The following is a 24,590-nucleotide window of genomic DNA, read 5'->3' as shown; positions in this document are numbered from 1 at the left end:
TGTTCATTTATTTATGTATGTTTCATAAAAAATAGTTCAGTATCATCTGGATGAGTTATCTATCTAAATGTTTTATATTTGTTAATTTGTGTTCATTTAAGTGTTTTCATTTATGTTCGTTTATGTTTATTTGTGTTTATTTACATATGTTCAGATATACCCGTTTGGATTTTACACAAACGAACATAAACGAACACGATATGTTCATTTTTAAATAAACGAACATGACATAAATATTTGTTTGATTAAGTGTTCGTGTTCATTCGGTTCGTTTACATACCTTCATTATTCACATTGATAAATAAATCAGTCTCAATCTCTAGGCTCCTTCGATTTTATTTGTGTTCGTGAACCATTCGTGAACACATTCATTTCATTAATGAACGAACACGAATATAAAATCTCGTTCGCTATGTGTTCGTGAAGTGTTCATGAACACATTACTTCTTTAACAAATGAACATGAACAAGGCCTTGTTCGTGTACATTCGATTCGTTTATAGCCGTAATAATTCTTGATCAAAGAAACAAACCAACCCTTTATCAGAAGTCAAATTTGTAAGCCGAAAATATAAATAAAAGTCATGATAACACCATTACTATGACATGTGGATTGTCAAATTTAAAAAAATAAGAAACAAGCAATATGATATTAAGATTAGGTTATTTATGGGCTATAATAATGGTATTGAATGTCAATTCTATAATGTAATGAAGCTTCATAAAGCTAGCATTAGAATCTTTAATTTAAAAGACAACATCTTCAAAATCACTACTTAACTTTTTATTATTTAACCTTTCTTCTATAATGTAATGAAGCTTCATGCATGTATCAGGATATTGAAGTTATAGTGAATGCCCTTAAAAGATATTTTTATACCGTAAATAAGTTGAGAAGCGCAAGAATTGCTTGCCTTCTTTTACACCGTAACCATGATCTTGGTTGCATATAAATACCAAATACTAGAAAAGATCCTAACAAATAATTTAAAGTATTAACGGCTTCATACTTAACACTAATAGTAAGATATTCAACGTTCATATATCATATATGTGTAATGATAAAAGGCATAAACTCTAAAATTGTTCTTGGACCCCCTTCTAGCTCACCGATGTCCCTTTATTGATGATAATTAATGCTGTTCAAATAGGTTATGCCTTAAAGCTCACTCAAAATTGTTTCATAAATGAATCATATTAATGCACACGTTGATTTTCTCTTACATAACACATAGCGCTGTAAACGAGCCGAGTCGAGTCGAGCCAGAGTGTGCTCCAGCTCGAGCTCGAACTTAATCGAGCTGGCTCGAGCTTGGCTCGTTTTCTTTATCGAGCTGAAAAATCGAGCTCGAGCTCGGCTCGTTTAAAGCTCGAGCCGAGCTCGAGCTCGTCAAGCCGGCTCATTTAATTTTTTAAATTTTTTAAATTTTTTATTTTTATTTTATATTTTACAAATTTTGATATATAAAAGAAAATTTTTGATATATAAAAGAAAAAAATTATAATTTTAACATACATACTATATAAAATTTATAAACTATAGAATTTTTAACGTTAATATGTTTTTTTTAGTTATTCTTTTATAAGGTTTTAGGTATTTAGTGGCATAATATATGTATAATTTTTATTTATTTATTTCTTGATATGCAATTATTATATATAGATATTAAAATTTAGGGTTTAATATAACCGAGCCAACGAGCCGAGCTAACGAGTCGAGCCACGAGCCGAGCTGACCTTGTCTTGAGTTCGGCTCGTTCAGAAATCGAGCCGAGCTCATTTAGAATCGAGCTTTTTCGAGCCGAGCTTTTTTCGAGCTATTTTCGAGCGAGTTTCGAGCGAGCCATGAGCTGCGAGCTTTTTGAACAGCCATAAATTAACACTTATGTACTTTGATATTTACTTTTTTAGACTATAACATAAAGCAATAGTTTTATTAAATTTTTTAAGGGAGAGTCTAAAATAAATTTGGTTTTATATTAATAATCATATGTCGTTCACTTTTTTTAAAAAATTTTGTAAGGGGTATAATTGTACAATAAAAATTGTTATTCAGATAAAAGAAAATAGAAAGCAACAGAAATTGTTAATTCATATTAAAAGAAAAAACCATAACGCATTTAAAATTTAATAAATATTTAACAAGATAAACGTATAAACAAATGAATCATAATATATAAAATAATACAAATATATAAACTTCTTTTTATTTTTATAAATTGAGTTTGATAAATTAACAAATAACAAAGAGATGAAATGTTATAACATATATTTGCTTCTTAAAGTTTCACTATTATAGTTTTAAGTATTAAATAATAATTATCTATGTAGTTTTTTTTAAACTTTTAGAACTATTACTTCATCAAAAAAATAAAAATAAAAAAAATGTTTTAAACCGGGTCAAAGCTTAATTAAACATCCCAACACATTCTAAAATGAAATTAGGTCGTTGACTCGTCGTGTTCCTTGTTTCTTTAACTATGACCGTTTTTTATCATACAAGTGACCGGAAAAATTTTGATCTTACTTTTACTCACTTTTTTCGTCTTAGATACCCTCTATCTCTAAGTCTACCAACGATAATTTGTGAAGGTCAAAGCGAAGAAAACGGCGAAGTTAAACACCACCTTTCGAAGAAACTTAGGCTTTGTCGGAGGGTCACCGGAGGGTCAAAGGACCCTCCGGTAGTTCCGTCCTTGTTATTGTTGATTTGAATATAGTGTAATTATATTAAAAAAAAGGCAATGTTTTTAAATGTTGATACAATATTGATTATAACGATGCATCAAAAATAGTTACACAAAACGTATAAGTTGTCCAATTACGGAGGTGTTTCTAAACCGCTTACCACAAACCAATTAGAATATCTATATAGTATGTCTAACATACATTGATGCGTTCAAGTTGTTAATATTTAAATATGCATAAAAGTTATTATAACGATACGCATAAAAAACTATAATGATACGAATACTTGCGACTTTTTATGCATAGAAATCACCTTGTATGGAAATCTGAATCACGTATAGATGCACTCATCCTACTTGATGCATACAAAACTTAGGTGCGCATTTTTCTCTTAATTTATTTTGTGTTTGAAGAGTAATGTAGACACTTGTTTCTTTTCCTTTTGTCCTTTAACTTTTCTTTTTATCACAAAAGAACCCCTTTTTCTCCACCAATGAATCCACTGCATTCAAAGCCTTTGCTTCTCCTCAACGTTCGGTAGCCAAATCATCATTGTTTTTGTAAACTTAACCCTAGTACTTTACAAAAACTTTAATTTGTTCTCTTAATTTTTCAAATTACATTCGTTATGCAACTTTCATATTTTCTTAAAATGATATTATTCTCACATATCGTAAAATAGATTTCGACGGAATGAAAAGACATATATGGTAGAATCGTAACCATAGAATACGACCCGAATCGAAATGCATACATTTGTCTCATACACTATAGGGATGGTGAGGAGAGATATATTTTACATTATAGGGGGGCTATAATTGGAGATACCATTGTTTCTGGTACAGAAGTTCCTATAAAAATGGGAAATGTCATACCTTTGAATGCGGTTTGAACTATTGATTTATGTAATTGGAAGTAACCAATTAGGTTGAGAAAAAAATTTGTAAACTTGTGTGAATACTAATTATCTAAAAAATAAGTCACCAACGGTTAATGTTTAAACACACGTAGCATAATTAAATATATAGCACATTGTAGCAATTATGGGTTATCCATAGATGAAAGTATGGAAGAAACATAAACACTTTACAATTTAGATTACGAGCTTCAATTAAAAATGTATTATACCTTTTCAAACGTCACGTTTTGAAGAACGCGATTCAGAAAATAAAAATAAAACTTTGCAACCATGAGTTTTCATCAAATTGATTTGTGGGTTATTCATCAAATTAAAATAAAACTTTACAATCATGAGATTTCATCAAATTGATTTGTGGGTTATTCATCAAATTGATTTATGGGTTATTCAGGTTATTTGTATTTTGATTTTTTGAAAGTGAATTCAAATTCAAAAATTTAAATTTGCTTCAAATATTACGATTAGAATAAATCAAATTATAAATTATCTTTAAAAAGCATAAATATATAAAATAATTAAAAGATATATATATTTAGTTATTAAAAAACTTAAAAATAGTTTATAACTAAAATTCAAATCGAACAAGACCGATAATCATAATGTCAAATTGGAATAATAAACTTAATTTGCAACTCAAATTTGAATTCGTAACTCAAATTTGGTTTGTTTTTTTTTTAAATCTAGATTCAAAATAACGAAATTAATTATGTGTTATCCATATTTAGCTTACGATGGATGTACGGGAGAAACTTAAAAGCTTTACAATTCCGGTACTAATTTCAACTAGTGTTTACCTGGCGCGTTGCGTCGGGACAACTGGTAAAACCCCAGAGTTGAAACCCAGGTGTTGTAATACCCCGATTGGTTACAACGGTAATTCGACGTGAATTAATACATTATCGTTTATGCTCGTTAAGGTACAGACAACATTGGTAAAACCTAAGCGTTAAACCCAAAAAACAAATTTGTTAAATTAACATATATAAAATAAAACATTCGACGTTTATTTGATCGGTAAACCCGGGCAGTGGTAAAACTCAAGCGTTGTCAGTCCAAGGCCTTGAGACAGTAACTCGACACGAATTCGATCGGGTTAAGTTACTTTTGTTTCGGTACCGAAGCTAAAAATGGTAAAAATATATAAATGGAGGTGTACCAATGGGTGGCGTCAGTCGGTAACTTGGACGTTGTTATAACCTGTACGTTATCGGTTACAGTCGTTTATATTGTGAGTCTACGCGAATTCCGTCCTTTATGTTCGTTATATTGCCATAACTGCGATGCCGTCAAGTGACCCAATCGGCACTTAGCGGCACCAAACTTCCAAATTATTATATATAAACTAGCTACGTACCCGCGCGATGCGGCGCGGTATGCATGCAAACATGTCATCGGATACGTACCGGTGTTACTGTTTCTGTATGTGCGTGACTTCACAATAATATGCGTGTAATCCGAAGATAGTATGTTCGTATTGCGGCATTGGAATCTTAGCCGGTATTAGTAAGCACGTCACACAACGATTGTACGCGTGCAATCAGGTGTCGATGCGTACTTAACGCTACATTGAACTAGTCTTGACCCGCATCTAGTTCCGTTTGACATTGTTCTAACCCAAAATTCGTTATGACTTGACCCCTTTCAACCCAAACCCGTCCCGTCCCAAACCAAATTAACCTTTTTGTAACGACTCATTCCAACCTTAACCTTGTAGACCCATGACCCAAACCCGCCCGATTCGTTTGCCGGTCTTTAATGGTAATCACGTAACACATTAAGTTTTTAAAATAGAAAAAGCATATCAATACCATACTCAAATTAAAGATAATAAAATACTCGTTTTTATTGTATAATGTTTTTAAAAAAATATTAGCGTGTGAAAAAGTTATAAACGTTTAAACGTCGTCAGGGTAGTTGGTTTAAAATAAGGGGTATATATGTAACTATTATGTAAGTTAACAAAATATAACTAAAGTTAAAGGACTAAACTTCTAGTTAATTTTGAATAACTTAAAAATCAACCGTATGATTTTACTTTTGCTAAAAGACAAAATTGTCTCTAAAATGTCTTAATTTTATGCATTGTAGTTTGTACTAAAAGCAACAAGTTTGGTACCTCTTAAAAATTAAAAGGTCCCTTACTCATGCTTTATATATAGCATAGATATAGATATAGATATAATAATTCCACCTCTAAAATCAACATGACACAATAGTCAAGGGTAGTGATTGCAATTCCACTAAACTAAATGTCACATTTTGTAATTTCACAATTTTCTTAACTTACAAATTTAAAATTTAAAATTTAAAATTTAAAATTTAAAACCAAACACAATAATAAAAAAAGGCATAAAAATGTTGTTGTGGTACAAATCAGATGCTTCCCCCTCAGTGCTAGTTACAGTTGTGCCAAACCTACATTACATTACACATTACACATACACTCACAGAATAATAATATTAATAATAATAATAATAATGTGTACCATCAACACCACCTGTGGTTAATCTCTCATCAATCATCCCACAACACACCTTCAAATTCAATCAATTTCTTTCTTTCATTTCCCCTGTTTTTAATTCCACATTAAGTGCCCTGATGCTCTGTAAATGGGTAAATCCGAACCCGAATTGCCGATTCACAACAATCAGCAGCAGAATGAAGATGGGTTTGGTGGATTTGAGATGGGTTTGTGCGGAATTGGTCGATTGCTTAGTTTCAAGTGTGTATTCATCTTGCTGCTTACTGCCTCTGTTTTCTTGACTGCGCTTTTTTCGGTTGTGAATTTGCATCATAGGCGATCTGGGTTTGATGCCAAAGCTTCAGTTAAGAACAGTGGTAAGTGGGTTTCATTCATTTTTGTTCATTTTTTTGGAGATTTTGGGTTTCTTGATTTGGGGTTTTAGGGTTTGATTGATTACTGATTTATGATTGTTAATTGCATTTCTGTAACTGTTTGGAGATTGGATCTGGGTCTGATAAAATTAAATAAAATTAAAATAAAAAATTGGTAGATGGAAATTGATATTTGATAGTTATTGTATTGCTTTATAATAACATTTTAATTTAATTTCTGATTTGATGGTTAGTAATATTTCTGTAATTGTTTGGGGATTGGATCTTGGTCTCATGAAATTAAATAAAAATAAAATTAAAAAATAGTAATATTTGCTGGAATTGGTAGATGGAAATTGATATTTGATAGTTATAGTTGTGCTGTTTAATAACATTTTAATTTCTGATTTGATGGTTAGGTAATGATCTGGAACTGTCTCTATGTTATTTAAAGTATTTAAAGTTTCTAGTAATTTCTTTAATTGGAGATCTATGCATATGTTTATGTGACCTTGGATAATTAGGTTTATCTAGGTTCTAAAATTTTGAAACTTGTTTGAAATTAATTTATTTTATGTTATGTTGCCACATAATTCTTAAACAAAAGCTTGGTTTAATTGGAGATCTAGATGCCTGTGACAAGAAGAGCATTAATGAATGTAAATAATATACATTTTATGATCTATGGATAATGTTTTAAAGAAAATAGTTATGATGAGATCTTATACGTATGATAATGTTTTATTTCAGCCCCGGTACATGCATACTTCAGATTACAAAAGCCCATTTCATATCTTCTTCCTCAGATCGCGAGACTGCAGTATGATATTTACTCAGAGATCGGTCTTCCTTACACAAAGGTTTGCTAATTCAAGCTATTTCTATTCTCAATATTTTCAGAACGGGTCAAAACGAGTCACACGGGCCGGGCCGGGTCGGTTTTTTTAAACAGGAAGCACTTTGTTTCTAAAAGTCACAAATTTCTTATAAATAATTAGTGTATAAATATAAGGGTTACAAAAATTCAATTTCTATCATTCCAGTAGTAATCTAAATTTATAAAAAAAATAATAATTAAGGCCTTTCTGCTACTTTGGGCAACTTTTGACCCATTTCCTTTTAAGCTATTTTTGACCCGTTTGACCACGAGTAGGGCTGTAAATGAGCCGAGCCAGGTTAGGGCTCAGCTTGTTTACAAACCGAGCCGAGTGAACTTGGCTCGTTCATCTTAACGAGGTGAAATGTTGAACTCGACTAGTACACATAGTGCAGAATTTACATAATACAGAATCAATATATATATTAAATTTGGGTTTATTGTTCGGTTATAATTTGTACACATCTAAATTTGGGCTTTAGTTTGACTGTGCCAACAAGCCAAGTTAAACGTGCCTAACGAGCTAACCAACGAGCCAAGCTTACCTTGGGTTGGGCTCGCCTCATTTACATACCAAGCCATCTGATTTCTCTATCTAACTATGCATTTATATGCATTGAAAGTTATAACTTATAACTACACATTTGAATGCGTTTGAGCAAATCATATGCATTAATCGTTCACAGGTTGCTATCTTATCTATACACAAAGCGAGTGCATCTAACTGGACCCATGTGGTATTCGGTATTCTTCCCAATTCAACAAATTCTTCAATAAGCCCGTTATCTTTAAGCGTGCTGAGATCATCTTTACTTGATTTGTTCAATCAACGGTCCAATTTGACTTTGACCCCATCCATTTTCGGTCAACCGGCTTCTTTTGATATTCTAAAGTTTCCTGGTGGGATAACCATTATCCCCAAACAATCTGCCTCCATGTGGATGCTAAGACAGGCCAGTTTCAATTTCACCCTCCCAAATTCGGTCCGTGAAATACAAGAAAACTTTGGTGAGCTCAAAGAACAGTTAAAGTCAGGGTTGCATTTAAAGCCTTACGAGGTAAACAAATAGCTAAGCTATTATTTTTAGTATATATGGTATCTTTATGTGCATGCTCTACCCTTTTGCTTATGAATGGGTGGTTCGATTATGTTAAACATGTAAAGTATAAAATTTTTGGTGAAAAGGAAATGGGTCAAAGTCAAACGGGTTGAGCAGGTCAAACAAGTGGCCCAAAGTGTATCTTTAATGTTATAACGTATGGTGTCTCCTAAATCATTTTATTCCATAAAATAGATTACTAAAGTTTATAAATATAAATATATTTTCTTGTTATAAATTTGGAATTATTATTTATATGTGATGTATGAATTATAAAATAGTTTCATATCATCTTTGTTTTAGACACATTTATATGAAAACAAGTTCACTTCAGGTTTTATTTCACTAATAACGGGTGGTCAAAGAGTAAAATTTTCTAAAAATAAAATTGGGCCAAATGGGTCAAGAGTTTTTGTTAACATGTATTAAAATGCTTACAGTGCTCTAAGTTATTTTAACTAAAGATATTATATTACTAGTTGAAAACGGGTGAATTTATGTTTTATTTCATTGACGGGTCAAATGAATAAAATTATAATAAAAATTGAAACAGGCCAAATGGGTCTAACGGGTCGAGAGTTTTTAAACACACATTCAGATTCTTACAATGTTCTAGACATTACATTGATATTTGAAATATAACTGTTTTTTGTCTCTCTTTCACAGAGTATATTCATGCAAGTAACCAACAAAGCCGGCTCAACAAGAGACCCGCCAGTTACAGTTCAAGCATCAATTGTTTCGGATTTAGGCAACCTTGTACCTCTAAGATTGAAACAGTTGGCCCAAACAATCACTGGGTCCCAGTCTGCAGCAAACCTTGGACTCGATAACTCGGTTTTTGGAAAAGTAAAGGAAATCTCTTTGTCATCTTATTTGTATCATACCCTTGATGCACCTACCCCTTCTCCTGCCCCATCTCCTGATTTTGTGGTGCCTAATATCTCCCCCTCGCCAGCTGTATCGCCACATCAGCACTCACCTCACCCGCCACCTTGTTCTAATTGTGTGGTTTCTTCACCTGCCCCCCAAAACGGGCCTGACCCGTCTTTACCACCTGTTTCAAATGCCCCACCGCCTTTAGCTGACCGTTCTTGTGGCAGGTTTAAAATCTTGCCTCGACCGCCACGTATGCATGTTCCGCATCATCGTTCTCGTAGTCCTCCACCTATGCATGAAAAGACGGAAATGCCCTCTGTTCTTCCTCCTTTGCCAATTGGGTCATATGGCTCACGTGTTGATCAAGTAAAGGCGGTTCAGAAGGTTTCAGCATTTCCGCCAGTTTCGGTGTCACCATTAGTATCATGTAAGTTACTTTAAATCTTTAATCTTTGTTACACATTAATATCATTAAGTTGTCCATGGGCAAAATGGAAATTTGTGTTCAGGGATGGAAAGTGCTAGTTGACCTTAAGGTTAGGGACCATTAATGACTCATTTTTTTTCAAAAATAATAATAATAATATTAAGATGTGCTAAGATAGTGGTGGAATGTGCTTTTTAGTTTCCACAAAGAGTGGCACATGGCTAGATAATATTATCTTGGTTTCTAAATCATGATCATGTGATATGAAGTCAACTAATACCATCAATGGCTGAAAGACACTAAACCTTTTAGAAGTGTCCAAATCAACTTGTTGACTTTCATTTTCTCTCTTATTTATCATCATTACAAATATACCTAGCGAGCTGAGCTGGTCGAGTCGGATGGTTAACGGGTCAAGCCCGGTTGTTTTTTAAAAAATATGTTCATTTCAATTTCGGTCTGAATGGGTCTTGACAAAATGGGTATGGCTCAAAAGCGAAAAGGCAGCTTTAAAAAATAGTCAAATTGGTTCGAGGTGTAACGGGCCGTTTTAAGAAACAAGACAGTTAACACCCCCAATCCGTCCTCAACATTTTGATACAAGAGTTATATATTCGTTTTTCTTGATGGTTATTTTTGTTATTTAAGGGTAAACCGGTTGATTTTTAGTTCAGGTCAAACCGGGTCAAGTTAGATTCCTTAACTATCTAATGTCTTTTTGTCCTGTTTTTGAAGTGGTACATATGACATGATTACAAAAACTATGCATGTAGAACGATAATCTACTATTGTCTCCTAATAATGTTTGCCAGGCTTCGGCCTTTTTCCAAAAAAAATAAAAAAAAATCTACTATTGTATTGTTTCGACTTTTTGATGAGTGTTTGGATTTTGAGCAATTGACCTATTTTCTAATTGGGTACGTAATTTGTTATTTTGACCATTTGGTGAATACTAATACTCTTTTGCTCTGTTTTTTGCAGCATCAGAAACATGTTTCAATCACATAACATGGGCTCTATTATTCTTCTTTACACTTGTGACCCTTCAAACCATATAGCAAGCAGATTCACTGACACACACACACAAATACACTTTGATACACACACACACACATTGTACATGAACCAAAAGGTCTAAGCCAAACGGTGGCGGGCCTCTTTCTGTTCCACGTTGTGAGGGATGATTTCCGAAGGGAATTGTTTCCTAAGATGACGGCTAATCGGAAAGACTTAAGTGTACATGACATTACAACAAAAGGTGTAACTTATGTTTTGTTGTTTTTTTTGATGTAAAAAGGAAACAAGATCACAACTTTATTGTTCAAAAAACCATTGTGGAATAGTAAGGTGCCTCCCTTTATTATATAATACTCAATATTACTTCCACATTTTAGACTCATAAATCTTAAAATCCCTTTCTTTGGTTGAACATAGATTTATGTATACTTGAAACATAAGAAACACATTGTAGTCATTGGAAGGGTGTTCTAGATAATTATGGAAAGAAAACCATAAACATGAAAGATATATTATTTATGAATCATGAACAAAACATGATGTCCTGACTCATCCAGTTAAAAGAAAACCTATAACTAGGAAAACTCTCTGTACCGTTGGACCAATTGACTACAGCAGGAAGATATTTATAATATTGCCACAATAGTAAAAACAATAAAAAGAATAGAACTTTAAATTATTGTGAAGCAATTTATAAATCGTTACATATCAAATCATTTGATGCTTACATTATGATATTAAATTTTTTTTTTTGTAAGTTCCAGCATCCAATTTGAAATGCCTTAATACATATTATTTCTAAATGGAGAAACCAAATTAAATAAGAAGTCATAAACCGAACCAAGTGTGTCACCAATTCTATCTGCAAAGAGACATAAGAAGTAAAATTATTAATTTTGTTCAATTAAATAGAACTCTAAAAACAAAATTAAGATTTAAATAAACACACCTAAGAGAGAAGTAGGATGACTATTGTCACGATAATACTCATGTCGAAATGTCGAGCTTGCGAAAGCTCTAAATGGCCATAAGGCGATCACTTGTTCTAGGCCACGGTTCATGTTGACATTGTTTTCATAACCTTGTCTTGCAAAAGCGACATCCGCGTCTTCATAATTTGTTTGTTCATTGTTGTTTGAGAGGCCTTGTATCTTATATCGACAAACCGGGCATGTATCATGAAGGCTTAACCATGGAATGATACAATCAGAATGATAGAAATGTTTACAAGGTAGCTCCTTAACTTCTTCTCCGACCTCAAACTCATCTTTGCAAACGGCGCAATGAGAGTCGTCAACCAAATGAGACGGAGTCAGACTCACAAGTGGCAAAGCTTCAAGGACCGAAATTTGTGTTTGTGGTGGTCTGGTGCTCTCCTCTTCATTGATAACATTGTTAGCTTCAAAAGCCGCACGTTGATGATTAAGAGATCCAATGGGTGCAAGTGTCGGTTGAGAGCCGGTAGCTTGGAAAATAAAATTGGTACCTAGATCATGTGTGGTTTGAGTATCGGTTTCAAGACCTAGCGCACCAATAAATTGTGGTTGTGGCTCGGGCGGGTCAAATAGATAAGTCAAATTTTCTATTAGTTGTGAGGCTAAAGATGGTTCTATGTTTGCAATGTTGGATACGTACCTAGGTCCTCCCATGTCAAGCTCATCGGGAATAATGCCTAAACATCGCGGGCATACGTTTTGAGGAAGATTATTTGAGTTGGATCTAAATGTTCTTTCACAACGTCGACACCAATAATAATGATAAGTTCTCATTCTTTGGTTCCCATTAACGCTAACCCGACGACGAGGTAGCAATGACATGATTTGAAGGACACAAGATTGAAAGAAGTGTGTGGAGAAAGATGTCAAATGAAAGAGAGATGATGGAAATGGATTTATAGGGTGTGTTTCAAGAAAACATGTATGATAAAGGATGACTTTAATAAGTTGCAAAAGTCTAGGGATTCTTAACTTGTGATGGTTTTCTTTGGCCTAGTGTGGATGTTATGTCGTATGTGGCCTGGCCTTCTTAATGAAGTTTAGTATGTTTGAGTAAGTCAAAGTTTGTGTTTTGGGCAAACAAATAGCATTCAAATGTAATGTGTTATTAAACATATTCGAGTTATTTAGCGAGTACTTTAATAAGACTTTTAGTTAGCACATGATCATTATAAGGTTGATTAACTTCAAAAAAATTGTTAATATAAATAGAAAATAAATCTTATTAATACAAGAATAAACTTCATACATGCTTATATACAAGTTTTCGATTCTGTAACTATAAACTATTTAATTTATCATACTTATAAATGAGGAATGTTGTCATGGTAAAACCATTTATTATAAAAGAAATAAAAAAGGCAGAAACTGATGAACCTAACTTGTTAGCAGCAACGTAAAAACTTAACTTCATATGTAATTTTGACAACGCTAGTTGAGTGACATAGAGTATTATCAACGACACATATAAGAAAGTTACATACCACAAAGAGAGTTGGTATGCAGTTGCTTATATTACTAGTAGGTGTATGTACGAATTTGCACCATTACTTATTTGCAAGATTTCATTGTCTAATTCTCCTCTGGTTTTTGTTTCTAATCCTCGTCTTAATATCCATAGTTTTTATGTGTGTAATTTTAATGAACAGAAGTCATGTATTGTTATTTTTTAATGTAATTAATTTAATGATCCCTATCCTAATAGCCTACTTATGAAATGTTAACTAAATAAGTGTAGATAATAACCAACAATAACATATTACCTAGCCCGAATTCATAAATCTGATTAGAAAATAACATGGCTAGCAGGATTTTAACTTTTGTTTTTTTTTTTTGTTTTTAGCATGAGCTGAATAGGAAAATTATTTATGCACCATCGTATGTGTTTCTTGATCTTAAGGTATACAATATTTAATATTTTGTGATCAACAAAAAGAATTTCTTGGGCAACCAAAAACCTTGACACGAAGAAAATCCATCCACTTGTTGAGGATGCACCAGATAGAAATGTGATCCTCGTTCCTTAATAATAAGTTTCACATCAAAAAGAGCTGGTAGCCTATCGGTATCAACGTATACTTAAGAGGTGTTTCTTTCAAATGGTTGAGGGATCTAGCCGCAGGGTGAATATTAGTGTAAATTTACGAGTAGATTTAAAAGGATGTGAATTATAACATGGTGCTACTAGTCATATACACAGTGCTAATACCCAATATTTTGTATATTTTTAGTTTTTAAATTATTTCTCTTACAAATCTGGCACCAACTCTGAACTTAGAAAACCAGAACAAAAATGCAGCCATGATTTACAAAGAAACCATCAACAATCTATCAAGAATAGTAGTAGTAAAATTAAAGATGAAATTTGCCTGTATTTTATACATTTGCCTCTCTTTTTTGCTAGTAACTTATAATTAGTCATACATGCTTAAAATCACTGAATTATGTTGATGCTGAAGTAGTAACTCATTCAGCAATAAAATCAAACTTATAAAATGTGTTTGTTAGGTAATTGGAATAATGTAATTTCATCAAAATATTAATGTCAATGAATCTGGTAATTTAATATTTCACTATGTAATATATAATTTAGTAATGTTGAAATACATTGTTACATCAATTCAGCTTGAATGATATTTTAGACATTTAAGTTATTCACCATATACATCTAGCATAAATCGCCATTTCAAACCATTGAAATTGACACTGCAATTTCTACAAAGCCAACATACTCGCAAAAACACCAACACAAAAACATTTAAACATGAAATGGCAATTTTGCAGTTTTAACAAATATGTTGGTTGTTTTGAATTGAAGTGTCAAGCACAATTATGTTTGACCCAAATCATTACCTAACCTTCGGGTTATCCTGCTGAACCAAAACCTCAACCGGGTTTAACGTGGCCCAGACGGCTGCATCCATGTATCCAAGTTCATAGAGGTTATCAAGAACCGAATTGGCTGCCGGCTCCAATGCCCAATTGAAAAGCTGTGTTAATAACTAACTTGTTAATTGCTATTACAACAAAAATATTATTATTATTATTATCATTATTATTAAATATATCAATAAATTCTTACCTCTCTAGGGCTGGCCCGGTTTTCAGGATTACAATCCGGGATAATCCCAATGTTATCCAATCCCAATGTTATCCAATCCCAAACGACCCACAGGAAAAGCACACACTCGGACCTGGAATTAGTAGTATATCAAAAATTAAGAATATTCCACTAAATAATAATAATCAAGTATGAAGTATATCCAGTGTTCCACTAATGTCACACATATTGTTCCATTGTTGTGAGTGTTATTTCATAACATAATCTCTATAAACTACGTGACCTGAATGGAACATATGTGAAACTTAGTTACTATTTAGTGATTGCTTTTTTGATGTGTTAATCTGAACTAAGTGGTAAGGTGAAGGAAAAAAATCCACAAAATATGATTGCTTTTTTTTATGTTTAATCTGAACTAAGTGGTAAGGTGAAGGAAAAAAAATTCACAAAATATGAAACTGTTTTTTAAATTGTTCAACTTTAGTCAACCTCAAAAAAGTAATCACCAAATAATAATCAAGTTTCATACTTTCATATATTCCATTTACGTCACTTAATTTTTAAAAAATTGAGCATTTACAAAAAAAAACGTCACAACAATGGAAAAATAAATAAAACTTGAGAGGTTTATAGTAAAAAATGGTACAAGTGATGAAACAATGTTGCAACTTGGTTATTTTATTTAATAATTAACAATCAAATAAAAATAAATCAAGTTTACCGTTCGAGCAGCGGATGTTGGTGGCATAAACAAAGTCAAACCACCATCTACACATAGTCGGTTTCTGAACAAGGTTGCTGGTTTTGGAGCAAGATATCTGCACAAGATACGACTTTTTAATTATTTATGATGTCACAAAGTAGCAACCTGTATGCTGTTGTAAAAAAGATTACCCGGGGATGAATGAAGAAGTAATTACTGCATTAATGAGATCTTCCCGGGAATCAAACTGATCAACCAACAAACCTCTAGGTCTCCAAAGGATTTGAGTTACCGCAACTACATTCGTTATAAAACCATTTATTAAACATTATTCGGTAAATAATTTGCATTCTGTTCAAATTAATTATTAAAATATATGCTCACCTCTAACCCTCCCATTAGACTTTACATGAGCATCATCTGGTAGAAATTCTTCAAGAACATCTCTGAGAACAGCCTGACCATAATAGATTAAAATCAAATAGTCATTTACAAATTTTAAAGACCGGCCAGACCCGACTGACCCGTTTGGCCCATTATCAAACCAACCCGACCCGTTTGTTTGCCATCTTTAATACATAAGTTGAGAAATATACCCCAAGACGAAATGCAGTGCCTTTGCTTCTGCAATCTTGAGCCAAAACTTTTGTGGCTTCTAAAGCTTCCTCCATGCTTGCACCTGAAGCAACTACTGCACATACAATGGCACCAGCTGATGAACCAGCCAAGGGCGTAGTATCCTGATTCAACCAACTATTATTGTTATTTGCAGGGGGGAAGGAAGACTGTATAGCTTTCATAATACTAACAGGAAATATACAACTATACTGAAAGATAATACAAAATGAAACAAACATATCAAACAAGCATGCTCTTTCACAACATGATGATAACAAACAATATAGAAGGCTTTAAAGCAACACGTACTTTGCTTCTCATTCATCAAATACACACACACGCCGATTCATGTCTTACTATCCACAACCTTGTGGTTCAAGAATTCGAGTTCATATATTGAATGTCACTTAGCCAAAGGCCTCTTGGCATCAAATATTGAACTTTAAGCAACATATTATTCATCCGTTGCAAGTTCTCTACATTTCCATGTTACCATTTCTAACATCTGGCCCCTCATGCCAACCAACATTGTCCATATATCGGTTCTTTTTTCGCAAAATAAGCTCGCGAACTTGTTTTTTGTTGCCTGAGTGAGGACTTCCTAGAAGGTCACGCAACCTGTAGAGCACACTGAGTGCTTGAAAAATCAGAACTAGTCGGCGCCTAGACGACAGTTAATCCGCTAGTCGGCTGTTGACTGACTATTTTTAGCTAATCAGCCAAATCGCCCCTAGTCGGTCAAATCGCCCCTTGTTGGACCAAATCACCGGCCAAACTCTGTAAATGCCGGCCTACCTTTGTAAATTACATATAAAAAGGGGTGTGTGTGTGTGTGCGTATCAGGGCCGTCTCTGAGAATTTAAATACCTCGGCCGAGCCAAAATATAAAGGCCCGTAAGCCTTAACGGAAATTTTTTATTCTCTAATATACATGGATAAAACTTTTATCGACCGATTTATTATAAGCAGAAACTATTATGAGAATGCATTATCTCATAAACTATTGCAAATAACTTTTTTTTAACACCAAAAAACATATATATGTAATATGTATAAAAAAAAAGCTTGTGCCCCCAAAACTTATGTGCCCCGGCCGATGGTGTGGCCCGCACACCCTCCGAGCCTCCCATGGTGCGTATAACAAACAACTACGATCATGCATGGGATTGAGTTTGAAAAATGCTTATCGGCTTTTTCAAAAAGCCATTATGAAAAGGCAGGATTTGAGGCTTTTTGAAAACTGCTTTTTAACCCTTTCAAAAAGCTAAAATAAAAAGGATTTTCGTGATTGCCAAAGACATTTTAACTTATTGGCTTTTTTGAAAACACCAATAAGCCAATAAATATTTTTCAAACTCCATCCCAAACATGCTTTACATATAAAAATTTCAATCCGATTAATCACTAGTCCCCAGCCCACTGTCCAACTATCGCCTAGCAAGTTCTACAACACTGAGTACACTTAACTGTGGAGTTGTCATTTTATACCGAAAACACATGTATTTGTAGTCAGACATAACAAACATGTATCAAATTCGAAGTCAACTTCCCATCAAAATAGTGTCATATTGTTGAACTGCATATGGAATAATCCTAATTACACAAAACTCTTCTCCTAGAAACCTAACTCTTATCTAATTCATTATCATAACAACAAACAAAAAAATTACATCAAATTGACAAAATACCTTAATGTAACCGTTTTCGATTAAAAACTTAGCGACACCAAGATGATACGGAAACAACAATCCGGCAGCCGAAAAGCTAAACCCGGGGCTCGTAACCGCCTTCATCTCCCTCTCCGCTTCCACATCCTTCACCCGCTGCTCCCACACCACATCTCCATCGTCCACCACCGCCGCAATCTCCTCCTCCTCATCCTTCTTCCTAAACCTCTTCCAAAACCCCGATTCCTTCTTCTTCTTATTATTATTATTGAATTCGTCCGCAAACATCCTCACCTTCTCCTCCGAATCCAACCGTTGATCCATCGCATTGCCGCTCTTAATAATCCGACTAGCTATGCCGAGAAACAGCTCTCCGGTGGCCACCGCTAACGACCGCTTCTCCGGCTCGGATGATGTGACGTTGTTGCCGTCGTTTGAGGTGGATTTCGAGTGGAATCGGAGATGACGTGGACGGTGGAACAAGATGGAATTGGAGAGTGAAGGTGTCATCGGAGATGACGTGGACGGTGGCGTACGACGGTGGTGGTGGTTAAAAAGGAGTCTTTGGATGGGAGTTTTTGTGTATTTATTCATTATTTTTTTATTATAATAATTAATATTAATAATAATATTAAATTGTGTAGGCCAAAGTGTCCCGTTTATGATGTGACGTAATCAGTTAGTTATAAGTTTTGTATCGTCATGTGATTATTGTGGACGGTGGTGTACTGGTGTACGTCGTAGATGAATCATACCGGTTTATATAACGGAACGGGTCCTAATAGTTAGTGTATTTAAATCATAAGGGGCCGTGAGATGATGTGATTAATTATTAATCTTGATACTGACATACTGTTGGTTTACAAGCTCATTTGGTGTATGACACGCGATCAATGGTGACCGAGAAACCATGTTTTTTTTTTATCGGTTTACCTTTTTTAGATGGTCTGATTTCTCATTACCAAACATTAATTTTTTTGGGGGCCGGGTCGGGCCATTGTGGCAGGTTATTTGGGAAAATGAATTCATTGAATATGAGGATTTAAACGTTGTTAAATTTTCTTTTCAATAATCATTCCATTAGCATTAAAGTTCAAGTTTTAACAAAACTAATATCACATATTCATATTCATAGGTTCAAAACAAATTCATATTACATACTCAAGTATTCACCAAAGTATAAGATAAATCGATTGAAAGAAATATTATGTTAACCTATAAAGAATCGAGTGAAATCTCTCAATCACGTCGAGGACGGTTGAAAACGAGTGTGAAAAACAACTATTATAGAAAGCTACAATATGCCATATGTATCGAGAACTCAAGATATATTGTACACAAAGATTTGAGATTGTTTCAAAATAGATTCCCGTTAAAAAAATAAGATTATGGTCAAAATATATCCGGGTTAAAAATTATTAGGGTCAAAATAACTTTAGATTAAAACTGGCCTATTTGAAAACATTTTCACTTTTTGTTCGGGTCAAAATGGCTTTTCTAGAGTTTTGTAATTTTAATTTATAATACCTTCCTTACAATACTTTTACAAATCATAAAACGCATAAATATTTTTTTTTAAACTTAATAGAACTCATGAGAAACGAGATATGCAAATTCATAATATAAATTAAATTTGATTGGCAACATAAAACACGCTAACATATTTGAAATACTTAAGTGTCGTAATACTTAGTGTATTTAAATCATATGGGTGGTCGTATGATGATGATGTGATTAATACATGTTATGCTTATACCTTGATGCTGACATATTGTTGGTTTACAAACTCTTTTGGTGTATGGCACTTATTAGTGGTGACTGATGGGTCCATGATTCTTTTTTCTAGTGGTTTACCTTATTTCGATAGTCAGATTTCTCATAATCAAACATTAAATTTTTTTGAGGTCGGGTCGGTTGGGAATGATTTCATTGAATATGAGGATTTAAACGCTTTTTTTTTTCTTTTCAATAATCGTTCCATTAGCACTAAAATTCAAGTTTTTACAAAACTAACATCACATATTCATATTCATACGTTCACAACAAATTCGTATTCACATAATCAAGTATTCACCAAAACATAGGAGAAATCGATTGAAAGAAATATCATGTTAACCTCTAAAGAATCGAGTGAAATCTCTCAATCACGTCGAGGAAGGATGAAAATGCATGTGAAAAATAGATGTTATAGAAAGCTACAATCAAGGGCGGATCTATATGTTAAATGGGTGGTTCCCTGAAACCACCCGAGTTTCGAAATAATAGTGTATTTATATATATATATAATATAAAAGGAACCATCTTATAAATTAGTAAGGAACCACCTTGATTACATTTCAAGCATTGGTCTAGCTGGTAATTTGATGGTTTTGTAACCTGAAGGTCACAAGTTCGATTCCTTCCGGGTTCTATTCTAATTTTTGAACTTTTTTTTACTAACTTAGCCGATCAATTAGGGTTTTATAAAGTAATAAAACACACAGACATAAGTCCACAGCAGCTGCCTATCTCCCTCCTCAAACTCACGCTGTCACGCACACTATTACCAGATCGTCCAGTTCTCCGATCACCACCATCGCCGCCTGTTGCTTTTCTGGCCGACCACACACCTCCTTCTACTCTTCCTCGAAGCTCGATTGCTCATTTACTCGAATCCTCTCACTTTGAAGGTAAGTTTACATTCATTTGTTAAATGTTGATTGCTCTTGACTTCTTGTTAGTTGTTCTTGATTGTTAATTGTTAAGTTATTTTTTAAATTTAGTTTTAATTTGTTATTAGATTGTTAGTTTTTTAGTTTGTTAGTTTGTATTTGTTGATTTGTACGATTCTTGCATTTGTTACATTGAAAGGGAATTCCTCCAACAAGTTTTGGTTGAAGAAGTAATGCAACGATTTCAAAAGATGAAGACTCGTAAGGAACAACTATAATTTTTTTTTAATTCGTAAAGACTATTGTGTTAATATTATGTGTTTTTAAAATTTTAATGACGGTGTCTCTTTTATTATTTTATCGTATTTTTATTATGTAATGAATTTTGCCCGAACCATCGGACCGACCCGTACCTCAAAGGCTCAAACCGACCCGGAATTTTTTATACCCGACTCTATGAAATTGAAGCATCTAAAAGTAGCGCACCACCTAAAAAAATTTATGGATCCACCACTAGCTACAATATGTCATATGTATCGAGAACTCAAGACATATTGTACACAAAGATTTGAGATATTTTCAAAACAGATTCATGTTAAAAACAAGGTTAGGGTCAAAATAACTTCGAGTTAAAAAGTGTTGGGGTCAAAATAACTTCTAATTTCAAACCCTGTCGCGATTTCAAACTCTGAGTCAAAATAACTTCTAATAACTTCTAATTTCAAAATAACCCGTAAACCAACTCTGAGTCGCGATTCATTCTTCTAATTTCAAACTTTATAGCTTTGGTTCATTTAATAAATAAACTCATAACAATCTAAACAAAATTCCTAGGGACGGGTACCAAAAGTATGAGATGTTATTGGATGGTGTCACATCGATTTGGGTTTCAAACTTGAAGAGGTAGGTCCCGGCAGAGCCCAGTTGGACCCGCAAGACTCACCTTGAAGAGGGACGTCTGCGCAAGGACCAACTGGTTCCGCAGGACCCACCATGCTCAGAGATGAAGACCTTACGCGCAGTACGCCAGCTGTTCCCGCAGAAAAAGCCTCCCAATGGTGAAGTACCCCGCCTGTTCCCGCAGCTGCGGATACAAGCCATCAGGGAAGGCTACCCGCACTAATAGCAAGGCTACACGCACGAGGCACTAACTCTCAATAATTCAGTGTCACCTGAAGGAATGAGCAAGGCGGGAATACTCCCGCCCAAATGAGCCAGTCCGTACGCTTCTGGAAGATCTTTTGTACTATACCTGCCAAGGTATGGACAAAATAGACAAGATCTGACCAAAGCAGCCCATGAACCAATCACAGGGTGACAGCTCACCGACAACAGTACGAGGAGGAGCACGCTCTAGTACTGTTTGTCACTATTAGCCGCTGCCTACTCACCAACCCTTGTCGTGGCACGCACACAGCCTGCAGTTGGTGGAAAAGGAACAGTACACAGCCGGCCTTGTCACTATCAACCGCTGCCTACCCACCAACCACTGGCATGGCACGTGCGTAGCCCACAGTTGGCAGAACAGGAATATTATACAGCTGGCTGTACCTGCTTGGAAACCTACCTTCGGCTATAAATACTCCAACACCTTGGAAAGGTATTATTATTTGGTATCTTACCTTCACTAGCTATTTCTCTCAATATACACTTATATTCAGAGCAATCTAGTCTGATTCTCACGCCGGAGGGTGGTCACAAGGAGGAACCCCCCCTTCTCAGTGACGAGCTCACGGTATCTGTTTTGCAGGTCACTTGAAGAACATCCATCTTTGCCGGACCTAACCCTCGTGGGAAACATTACTTAGCCCCCAGATTATCCGTAATCTGCCCGGGGTCACTTAGTGTTTCTTTATTGGCGCCATCCGTGCATAAAAGCTAGAACTAATTTCTCAGTTTTTTCAAAACCTCTGAAAAGATGGTTAACGTTACTCCGATCCCAAGGCCAGTGAGTGACCAAGAAACCCCGGTAACCACAACCCCAGCTACTGGGGGGAACACCGGCGGTTACACAAATCTTACGAACACTACCCCGGTTACCCAAGCCGGGGCAAGTGCAGTAAACAATCTTTCACTGGGATTCACCGATGCCCAGTTGGAGAAACAGACAAGGCTCCCCCGCCAAACACTCGATCAAGTTAAGGCGTGGGCCGAAACACGTCAGAAGGAATTCCAAGCTGAGTTGGATGAACGCTTGCGTTCACTCCAACAGGCTGACGAATTCGGAAGCACTCGACAACAGCTCAACATGAGCAGTGAGTGCGAGTACTCGGACGATGATCGGGAGGAATCCGACACCGACGCAAACCCTCGCCATAGGGCGAAAGGGAAGCGTAAGGAAACGGACTTCCAACCAAGAAGGAATTTCGGAGAAACCTTCAAACCAAAAAACGCGGGTGGAAACCCACGTGACTTCTCCAAAACCTTTAGACCAACTGCTGCAAATGCGGGAACATCCAAGTTTGCAAGGGACATTGCGGAAGCAATCGCCCCGAGAAGTGCCAAACAGATGTCCAACATCGGCACTTATGATGGTATATCCGACCCAGATGATCACTTGAACAGATTCATAGCGGGGCAACCGTCAGCAACTGGACGGAACCCACGTGGTGTTATATGTTCCAGATGACGCTGGTTGGAGCGGCCAGAGCGTGGTTTGATCGTTTACCAGTCCACCACATCTATGATTGGACGGACTTTCAACACAAGTTTAGCCAACACTTCAGTCAACAGAGGAAATACACTGAAGAGCAGTGGACGATCCTCAACTGCGTTAGAGAGGAGGATGAATCTTTACTAGACTTCATCACTCGCTTCAACTCCAAAAAGTTGAGTCTGGGCACAATAAGCGAAGATCTTGTTCGCGCCGCTTTCATCCAGGGCGCCGAATACCCAGAGCTTATCCGCACGTTGACGGGTAAGGACGGCATGCCATCCACATGGGATGCCATCATGACGGCGGCCAAGCGCTTTGCCGAAAAGGAGAAGCAACTGGGAAGGGATCTTCCCCAGAACACACACCTCTACACGTAGAGGACTAGAGAAAACAACGTTCGGACCGCCCAGCAAAACAAAAAGAGGAAGCTAGGTATTTGGCAGTCAAGGGTAAACTTTGACACCTCATCCAGCTCTCGCCCTCTAGTAGGCGGAAGGGATAACACGCACCCTTCAAGCCGGAAACACAGGTGGACGCCACTCACCAAAAGCGTCACGGAGATATTTGCCACTGAAAAACTCCCATGGCCAAAAGCTCCAATAATCCGGCAGCGACCTAATGCGGATCAGAGCAAATCCTGTGACTTCCACGGGACAAAGGGTCACAACACTGAGGAATGTACATCCTTGAAGGATATTGTTGAAACATTCGTCAAGGATGGAAGACTTGCACACCTTGTGGCATCAATCAAGAATGGAGGGAGGAATGATAACCGGTACAAAGGCAACGGACGAAAGCCCGTTGACATCAGCATCCACATGGTTCATAGTAACATCAGAGGAAGAAAAAGACGAACGACAGAACCATGCGCGTGGAAGGAAGCTGAGGTGCGCTTCCCGCGAGTGCCAGGAGGACCCAGCAAAGAAGGCCCTATCGTCATCAAAAGCCAGCTGGGGCACTACATCACTTCCCGCACTCTTGCTGACAACGGCGCCTCGTCAACGGTTATGTACAGGCAGTTCTTCGACAAGCTAGACGACGAAGACAAGGAACGCCTGGAAACGGTCTACGCCTCAATGGAAGGGTTCGACGGCAGCACAAACACCCCCCTGGGTATCCTATCTTTCCCCGTCATTCTCACAGACGGGAAACACTCCCGCACAGAAGACGTGGACTTTATCGTGATGAAGAAGCCACACCACACATACGACATTCTCTTCGAGAGAGACGGGATGGCAAGATTCAATGCCGTGGTATCTTCAGTCCACGGCATGATGGGATGGCCAACAGCTGAGGGTGTAGCGATGATCACCGGTATTCCCCAGGTATGCATCGCATCTGTCTCATCTAAACCCAAACCAAAGATGGCTAAACCAACCATTACCGAACCAGAAAAATGGGCCCTCAATGGCAAATACCCTGATCAGGCTGTAACCATTGGCCCAACAATCACTGATCCTACGCGCACCTTACTCAAACGCTTACTACAGAAAAACG

General features: G+C 35.8%; 2 protein-coding genes and 1 pseudogene across 3 annotated transcripts; 1 reads left to right on the top strand and 2 right to left on the bottom strand.

The window, feature by feature from the left end:
• The first annotated feature begins 5,991 nt into the window (after positions 1-5,991).
• LOC143533226 (uncharacterized) lies at positions 5,992-9,779 on the top strand. Its single transcript, XM_077028075.1, has 4 exons — positions 5,992-6,445; positions 7,193-7,302; positions 8,006-8,377; positions 9,086-9,779. The coding sequence occupies exons 1-4, from the start codon at positions 6,217-6,219 to the stop codon at positions 9,737-9,739; spliced, it is 1,365 nt and encodes a 454-aa protein (XP_076884190.1). The 5' UTR covers positions 5,992-6,216; the 3' UTR covers positions 9,740-9,779.
• A 1,655-nt stretch (positions 9,780-11,434) lies between these two features.
• On the bottom strand, positions 11,435-12,852 carry LOC143533225 (uncharacterized). Its single transcript, XM_077028074.1, has 2 exons — positions 11,692-12,852; positions 11,435-11,604 (listed from the first exon to the last, which is right to left on the bottom strand). Exons 1-2 carry the CDS (start codon positions 12,557-12,559, stop codon positions 11,525-11,527), a joined length of 948 nt encoding a protein of 315 aa, XP_076884189.1. The 5' UTR covers positions 12,560-12,852; the 3' UTR covers positions 11,435-11,524.
• A 1,277-nt stretch (positions 12,853-14,129) lies between these two features.
• On the bottom strand, positions 14,130-18,481 carry LOC143533224 (uncharacterized; annotated as a pseudogene). The gene is made up of 7 exons (XR_013135316.1): positions 17,808-18,481; positions 16,098-16,241; positions 15,886-15,958; positions 15,693-15,798; positions 15,520-15,616; positions 14,820-14,931; positions 14,130-14,727 (listed from the first exon to the last, which is right to left on the bottom strand). The product of XR_013135316.1 is annotated as an uncharacterized LOC143533224 (transcript).
• Positions 18,482-24,590: the final 6,109 nt, after the last annotated feature.

Source organism: Bidens hawaiensis, unplaced genomic scaffold (genome assembly GCF_021521415.1).
Source record: "Bidens hawaiensis isolate Kalapana, Puna unplaced genomic scaffold, B.hawaiensis_p1.1 tig00009657_1, whole genome shotgun sequence".
Lineage (NCBI taxonomy): Eukaryota > Viridiplantae > Streptophyta > Magnoliopsida > Asterales > Asteraceae > Bidens > Bidens hawaiensis.
The sequence above is the reverse complement of the archived record's forward strand: the minus strand, read 5'-3'. Positions and strand labels throughout refer to the sequence as shown.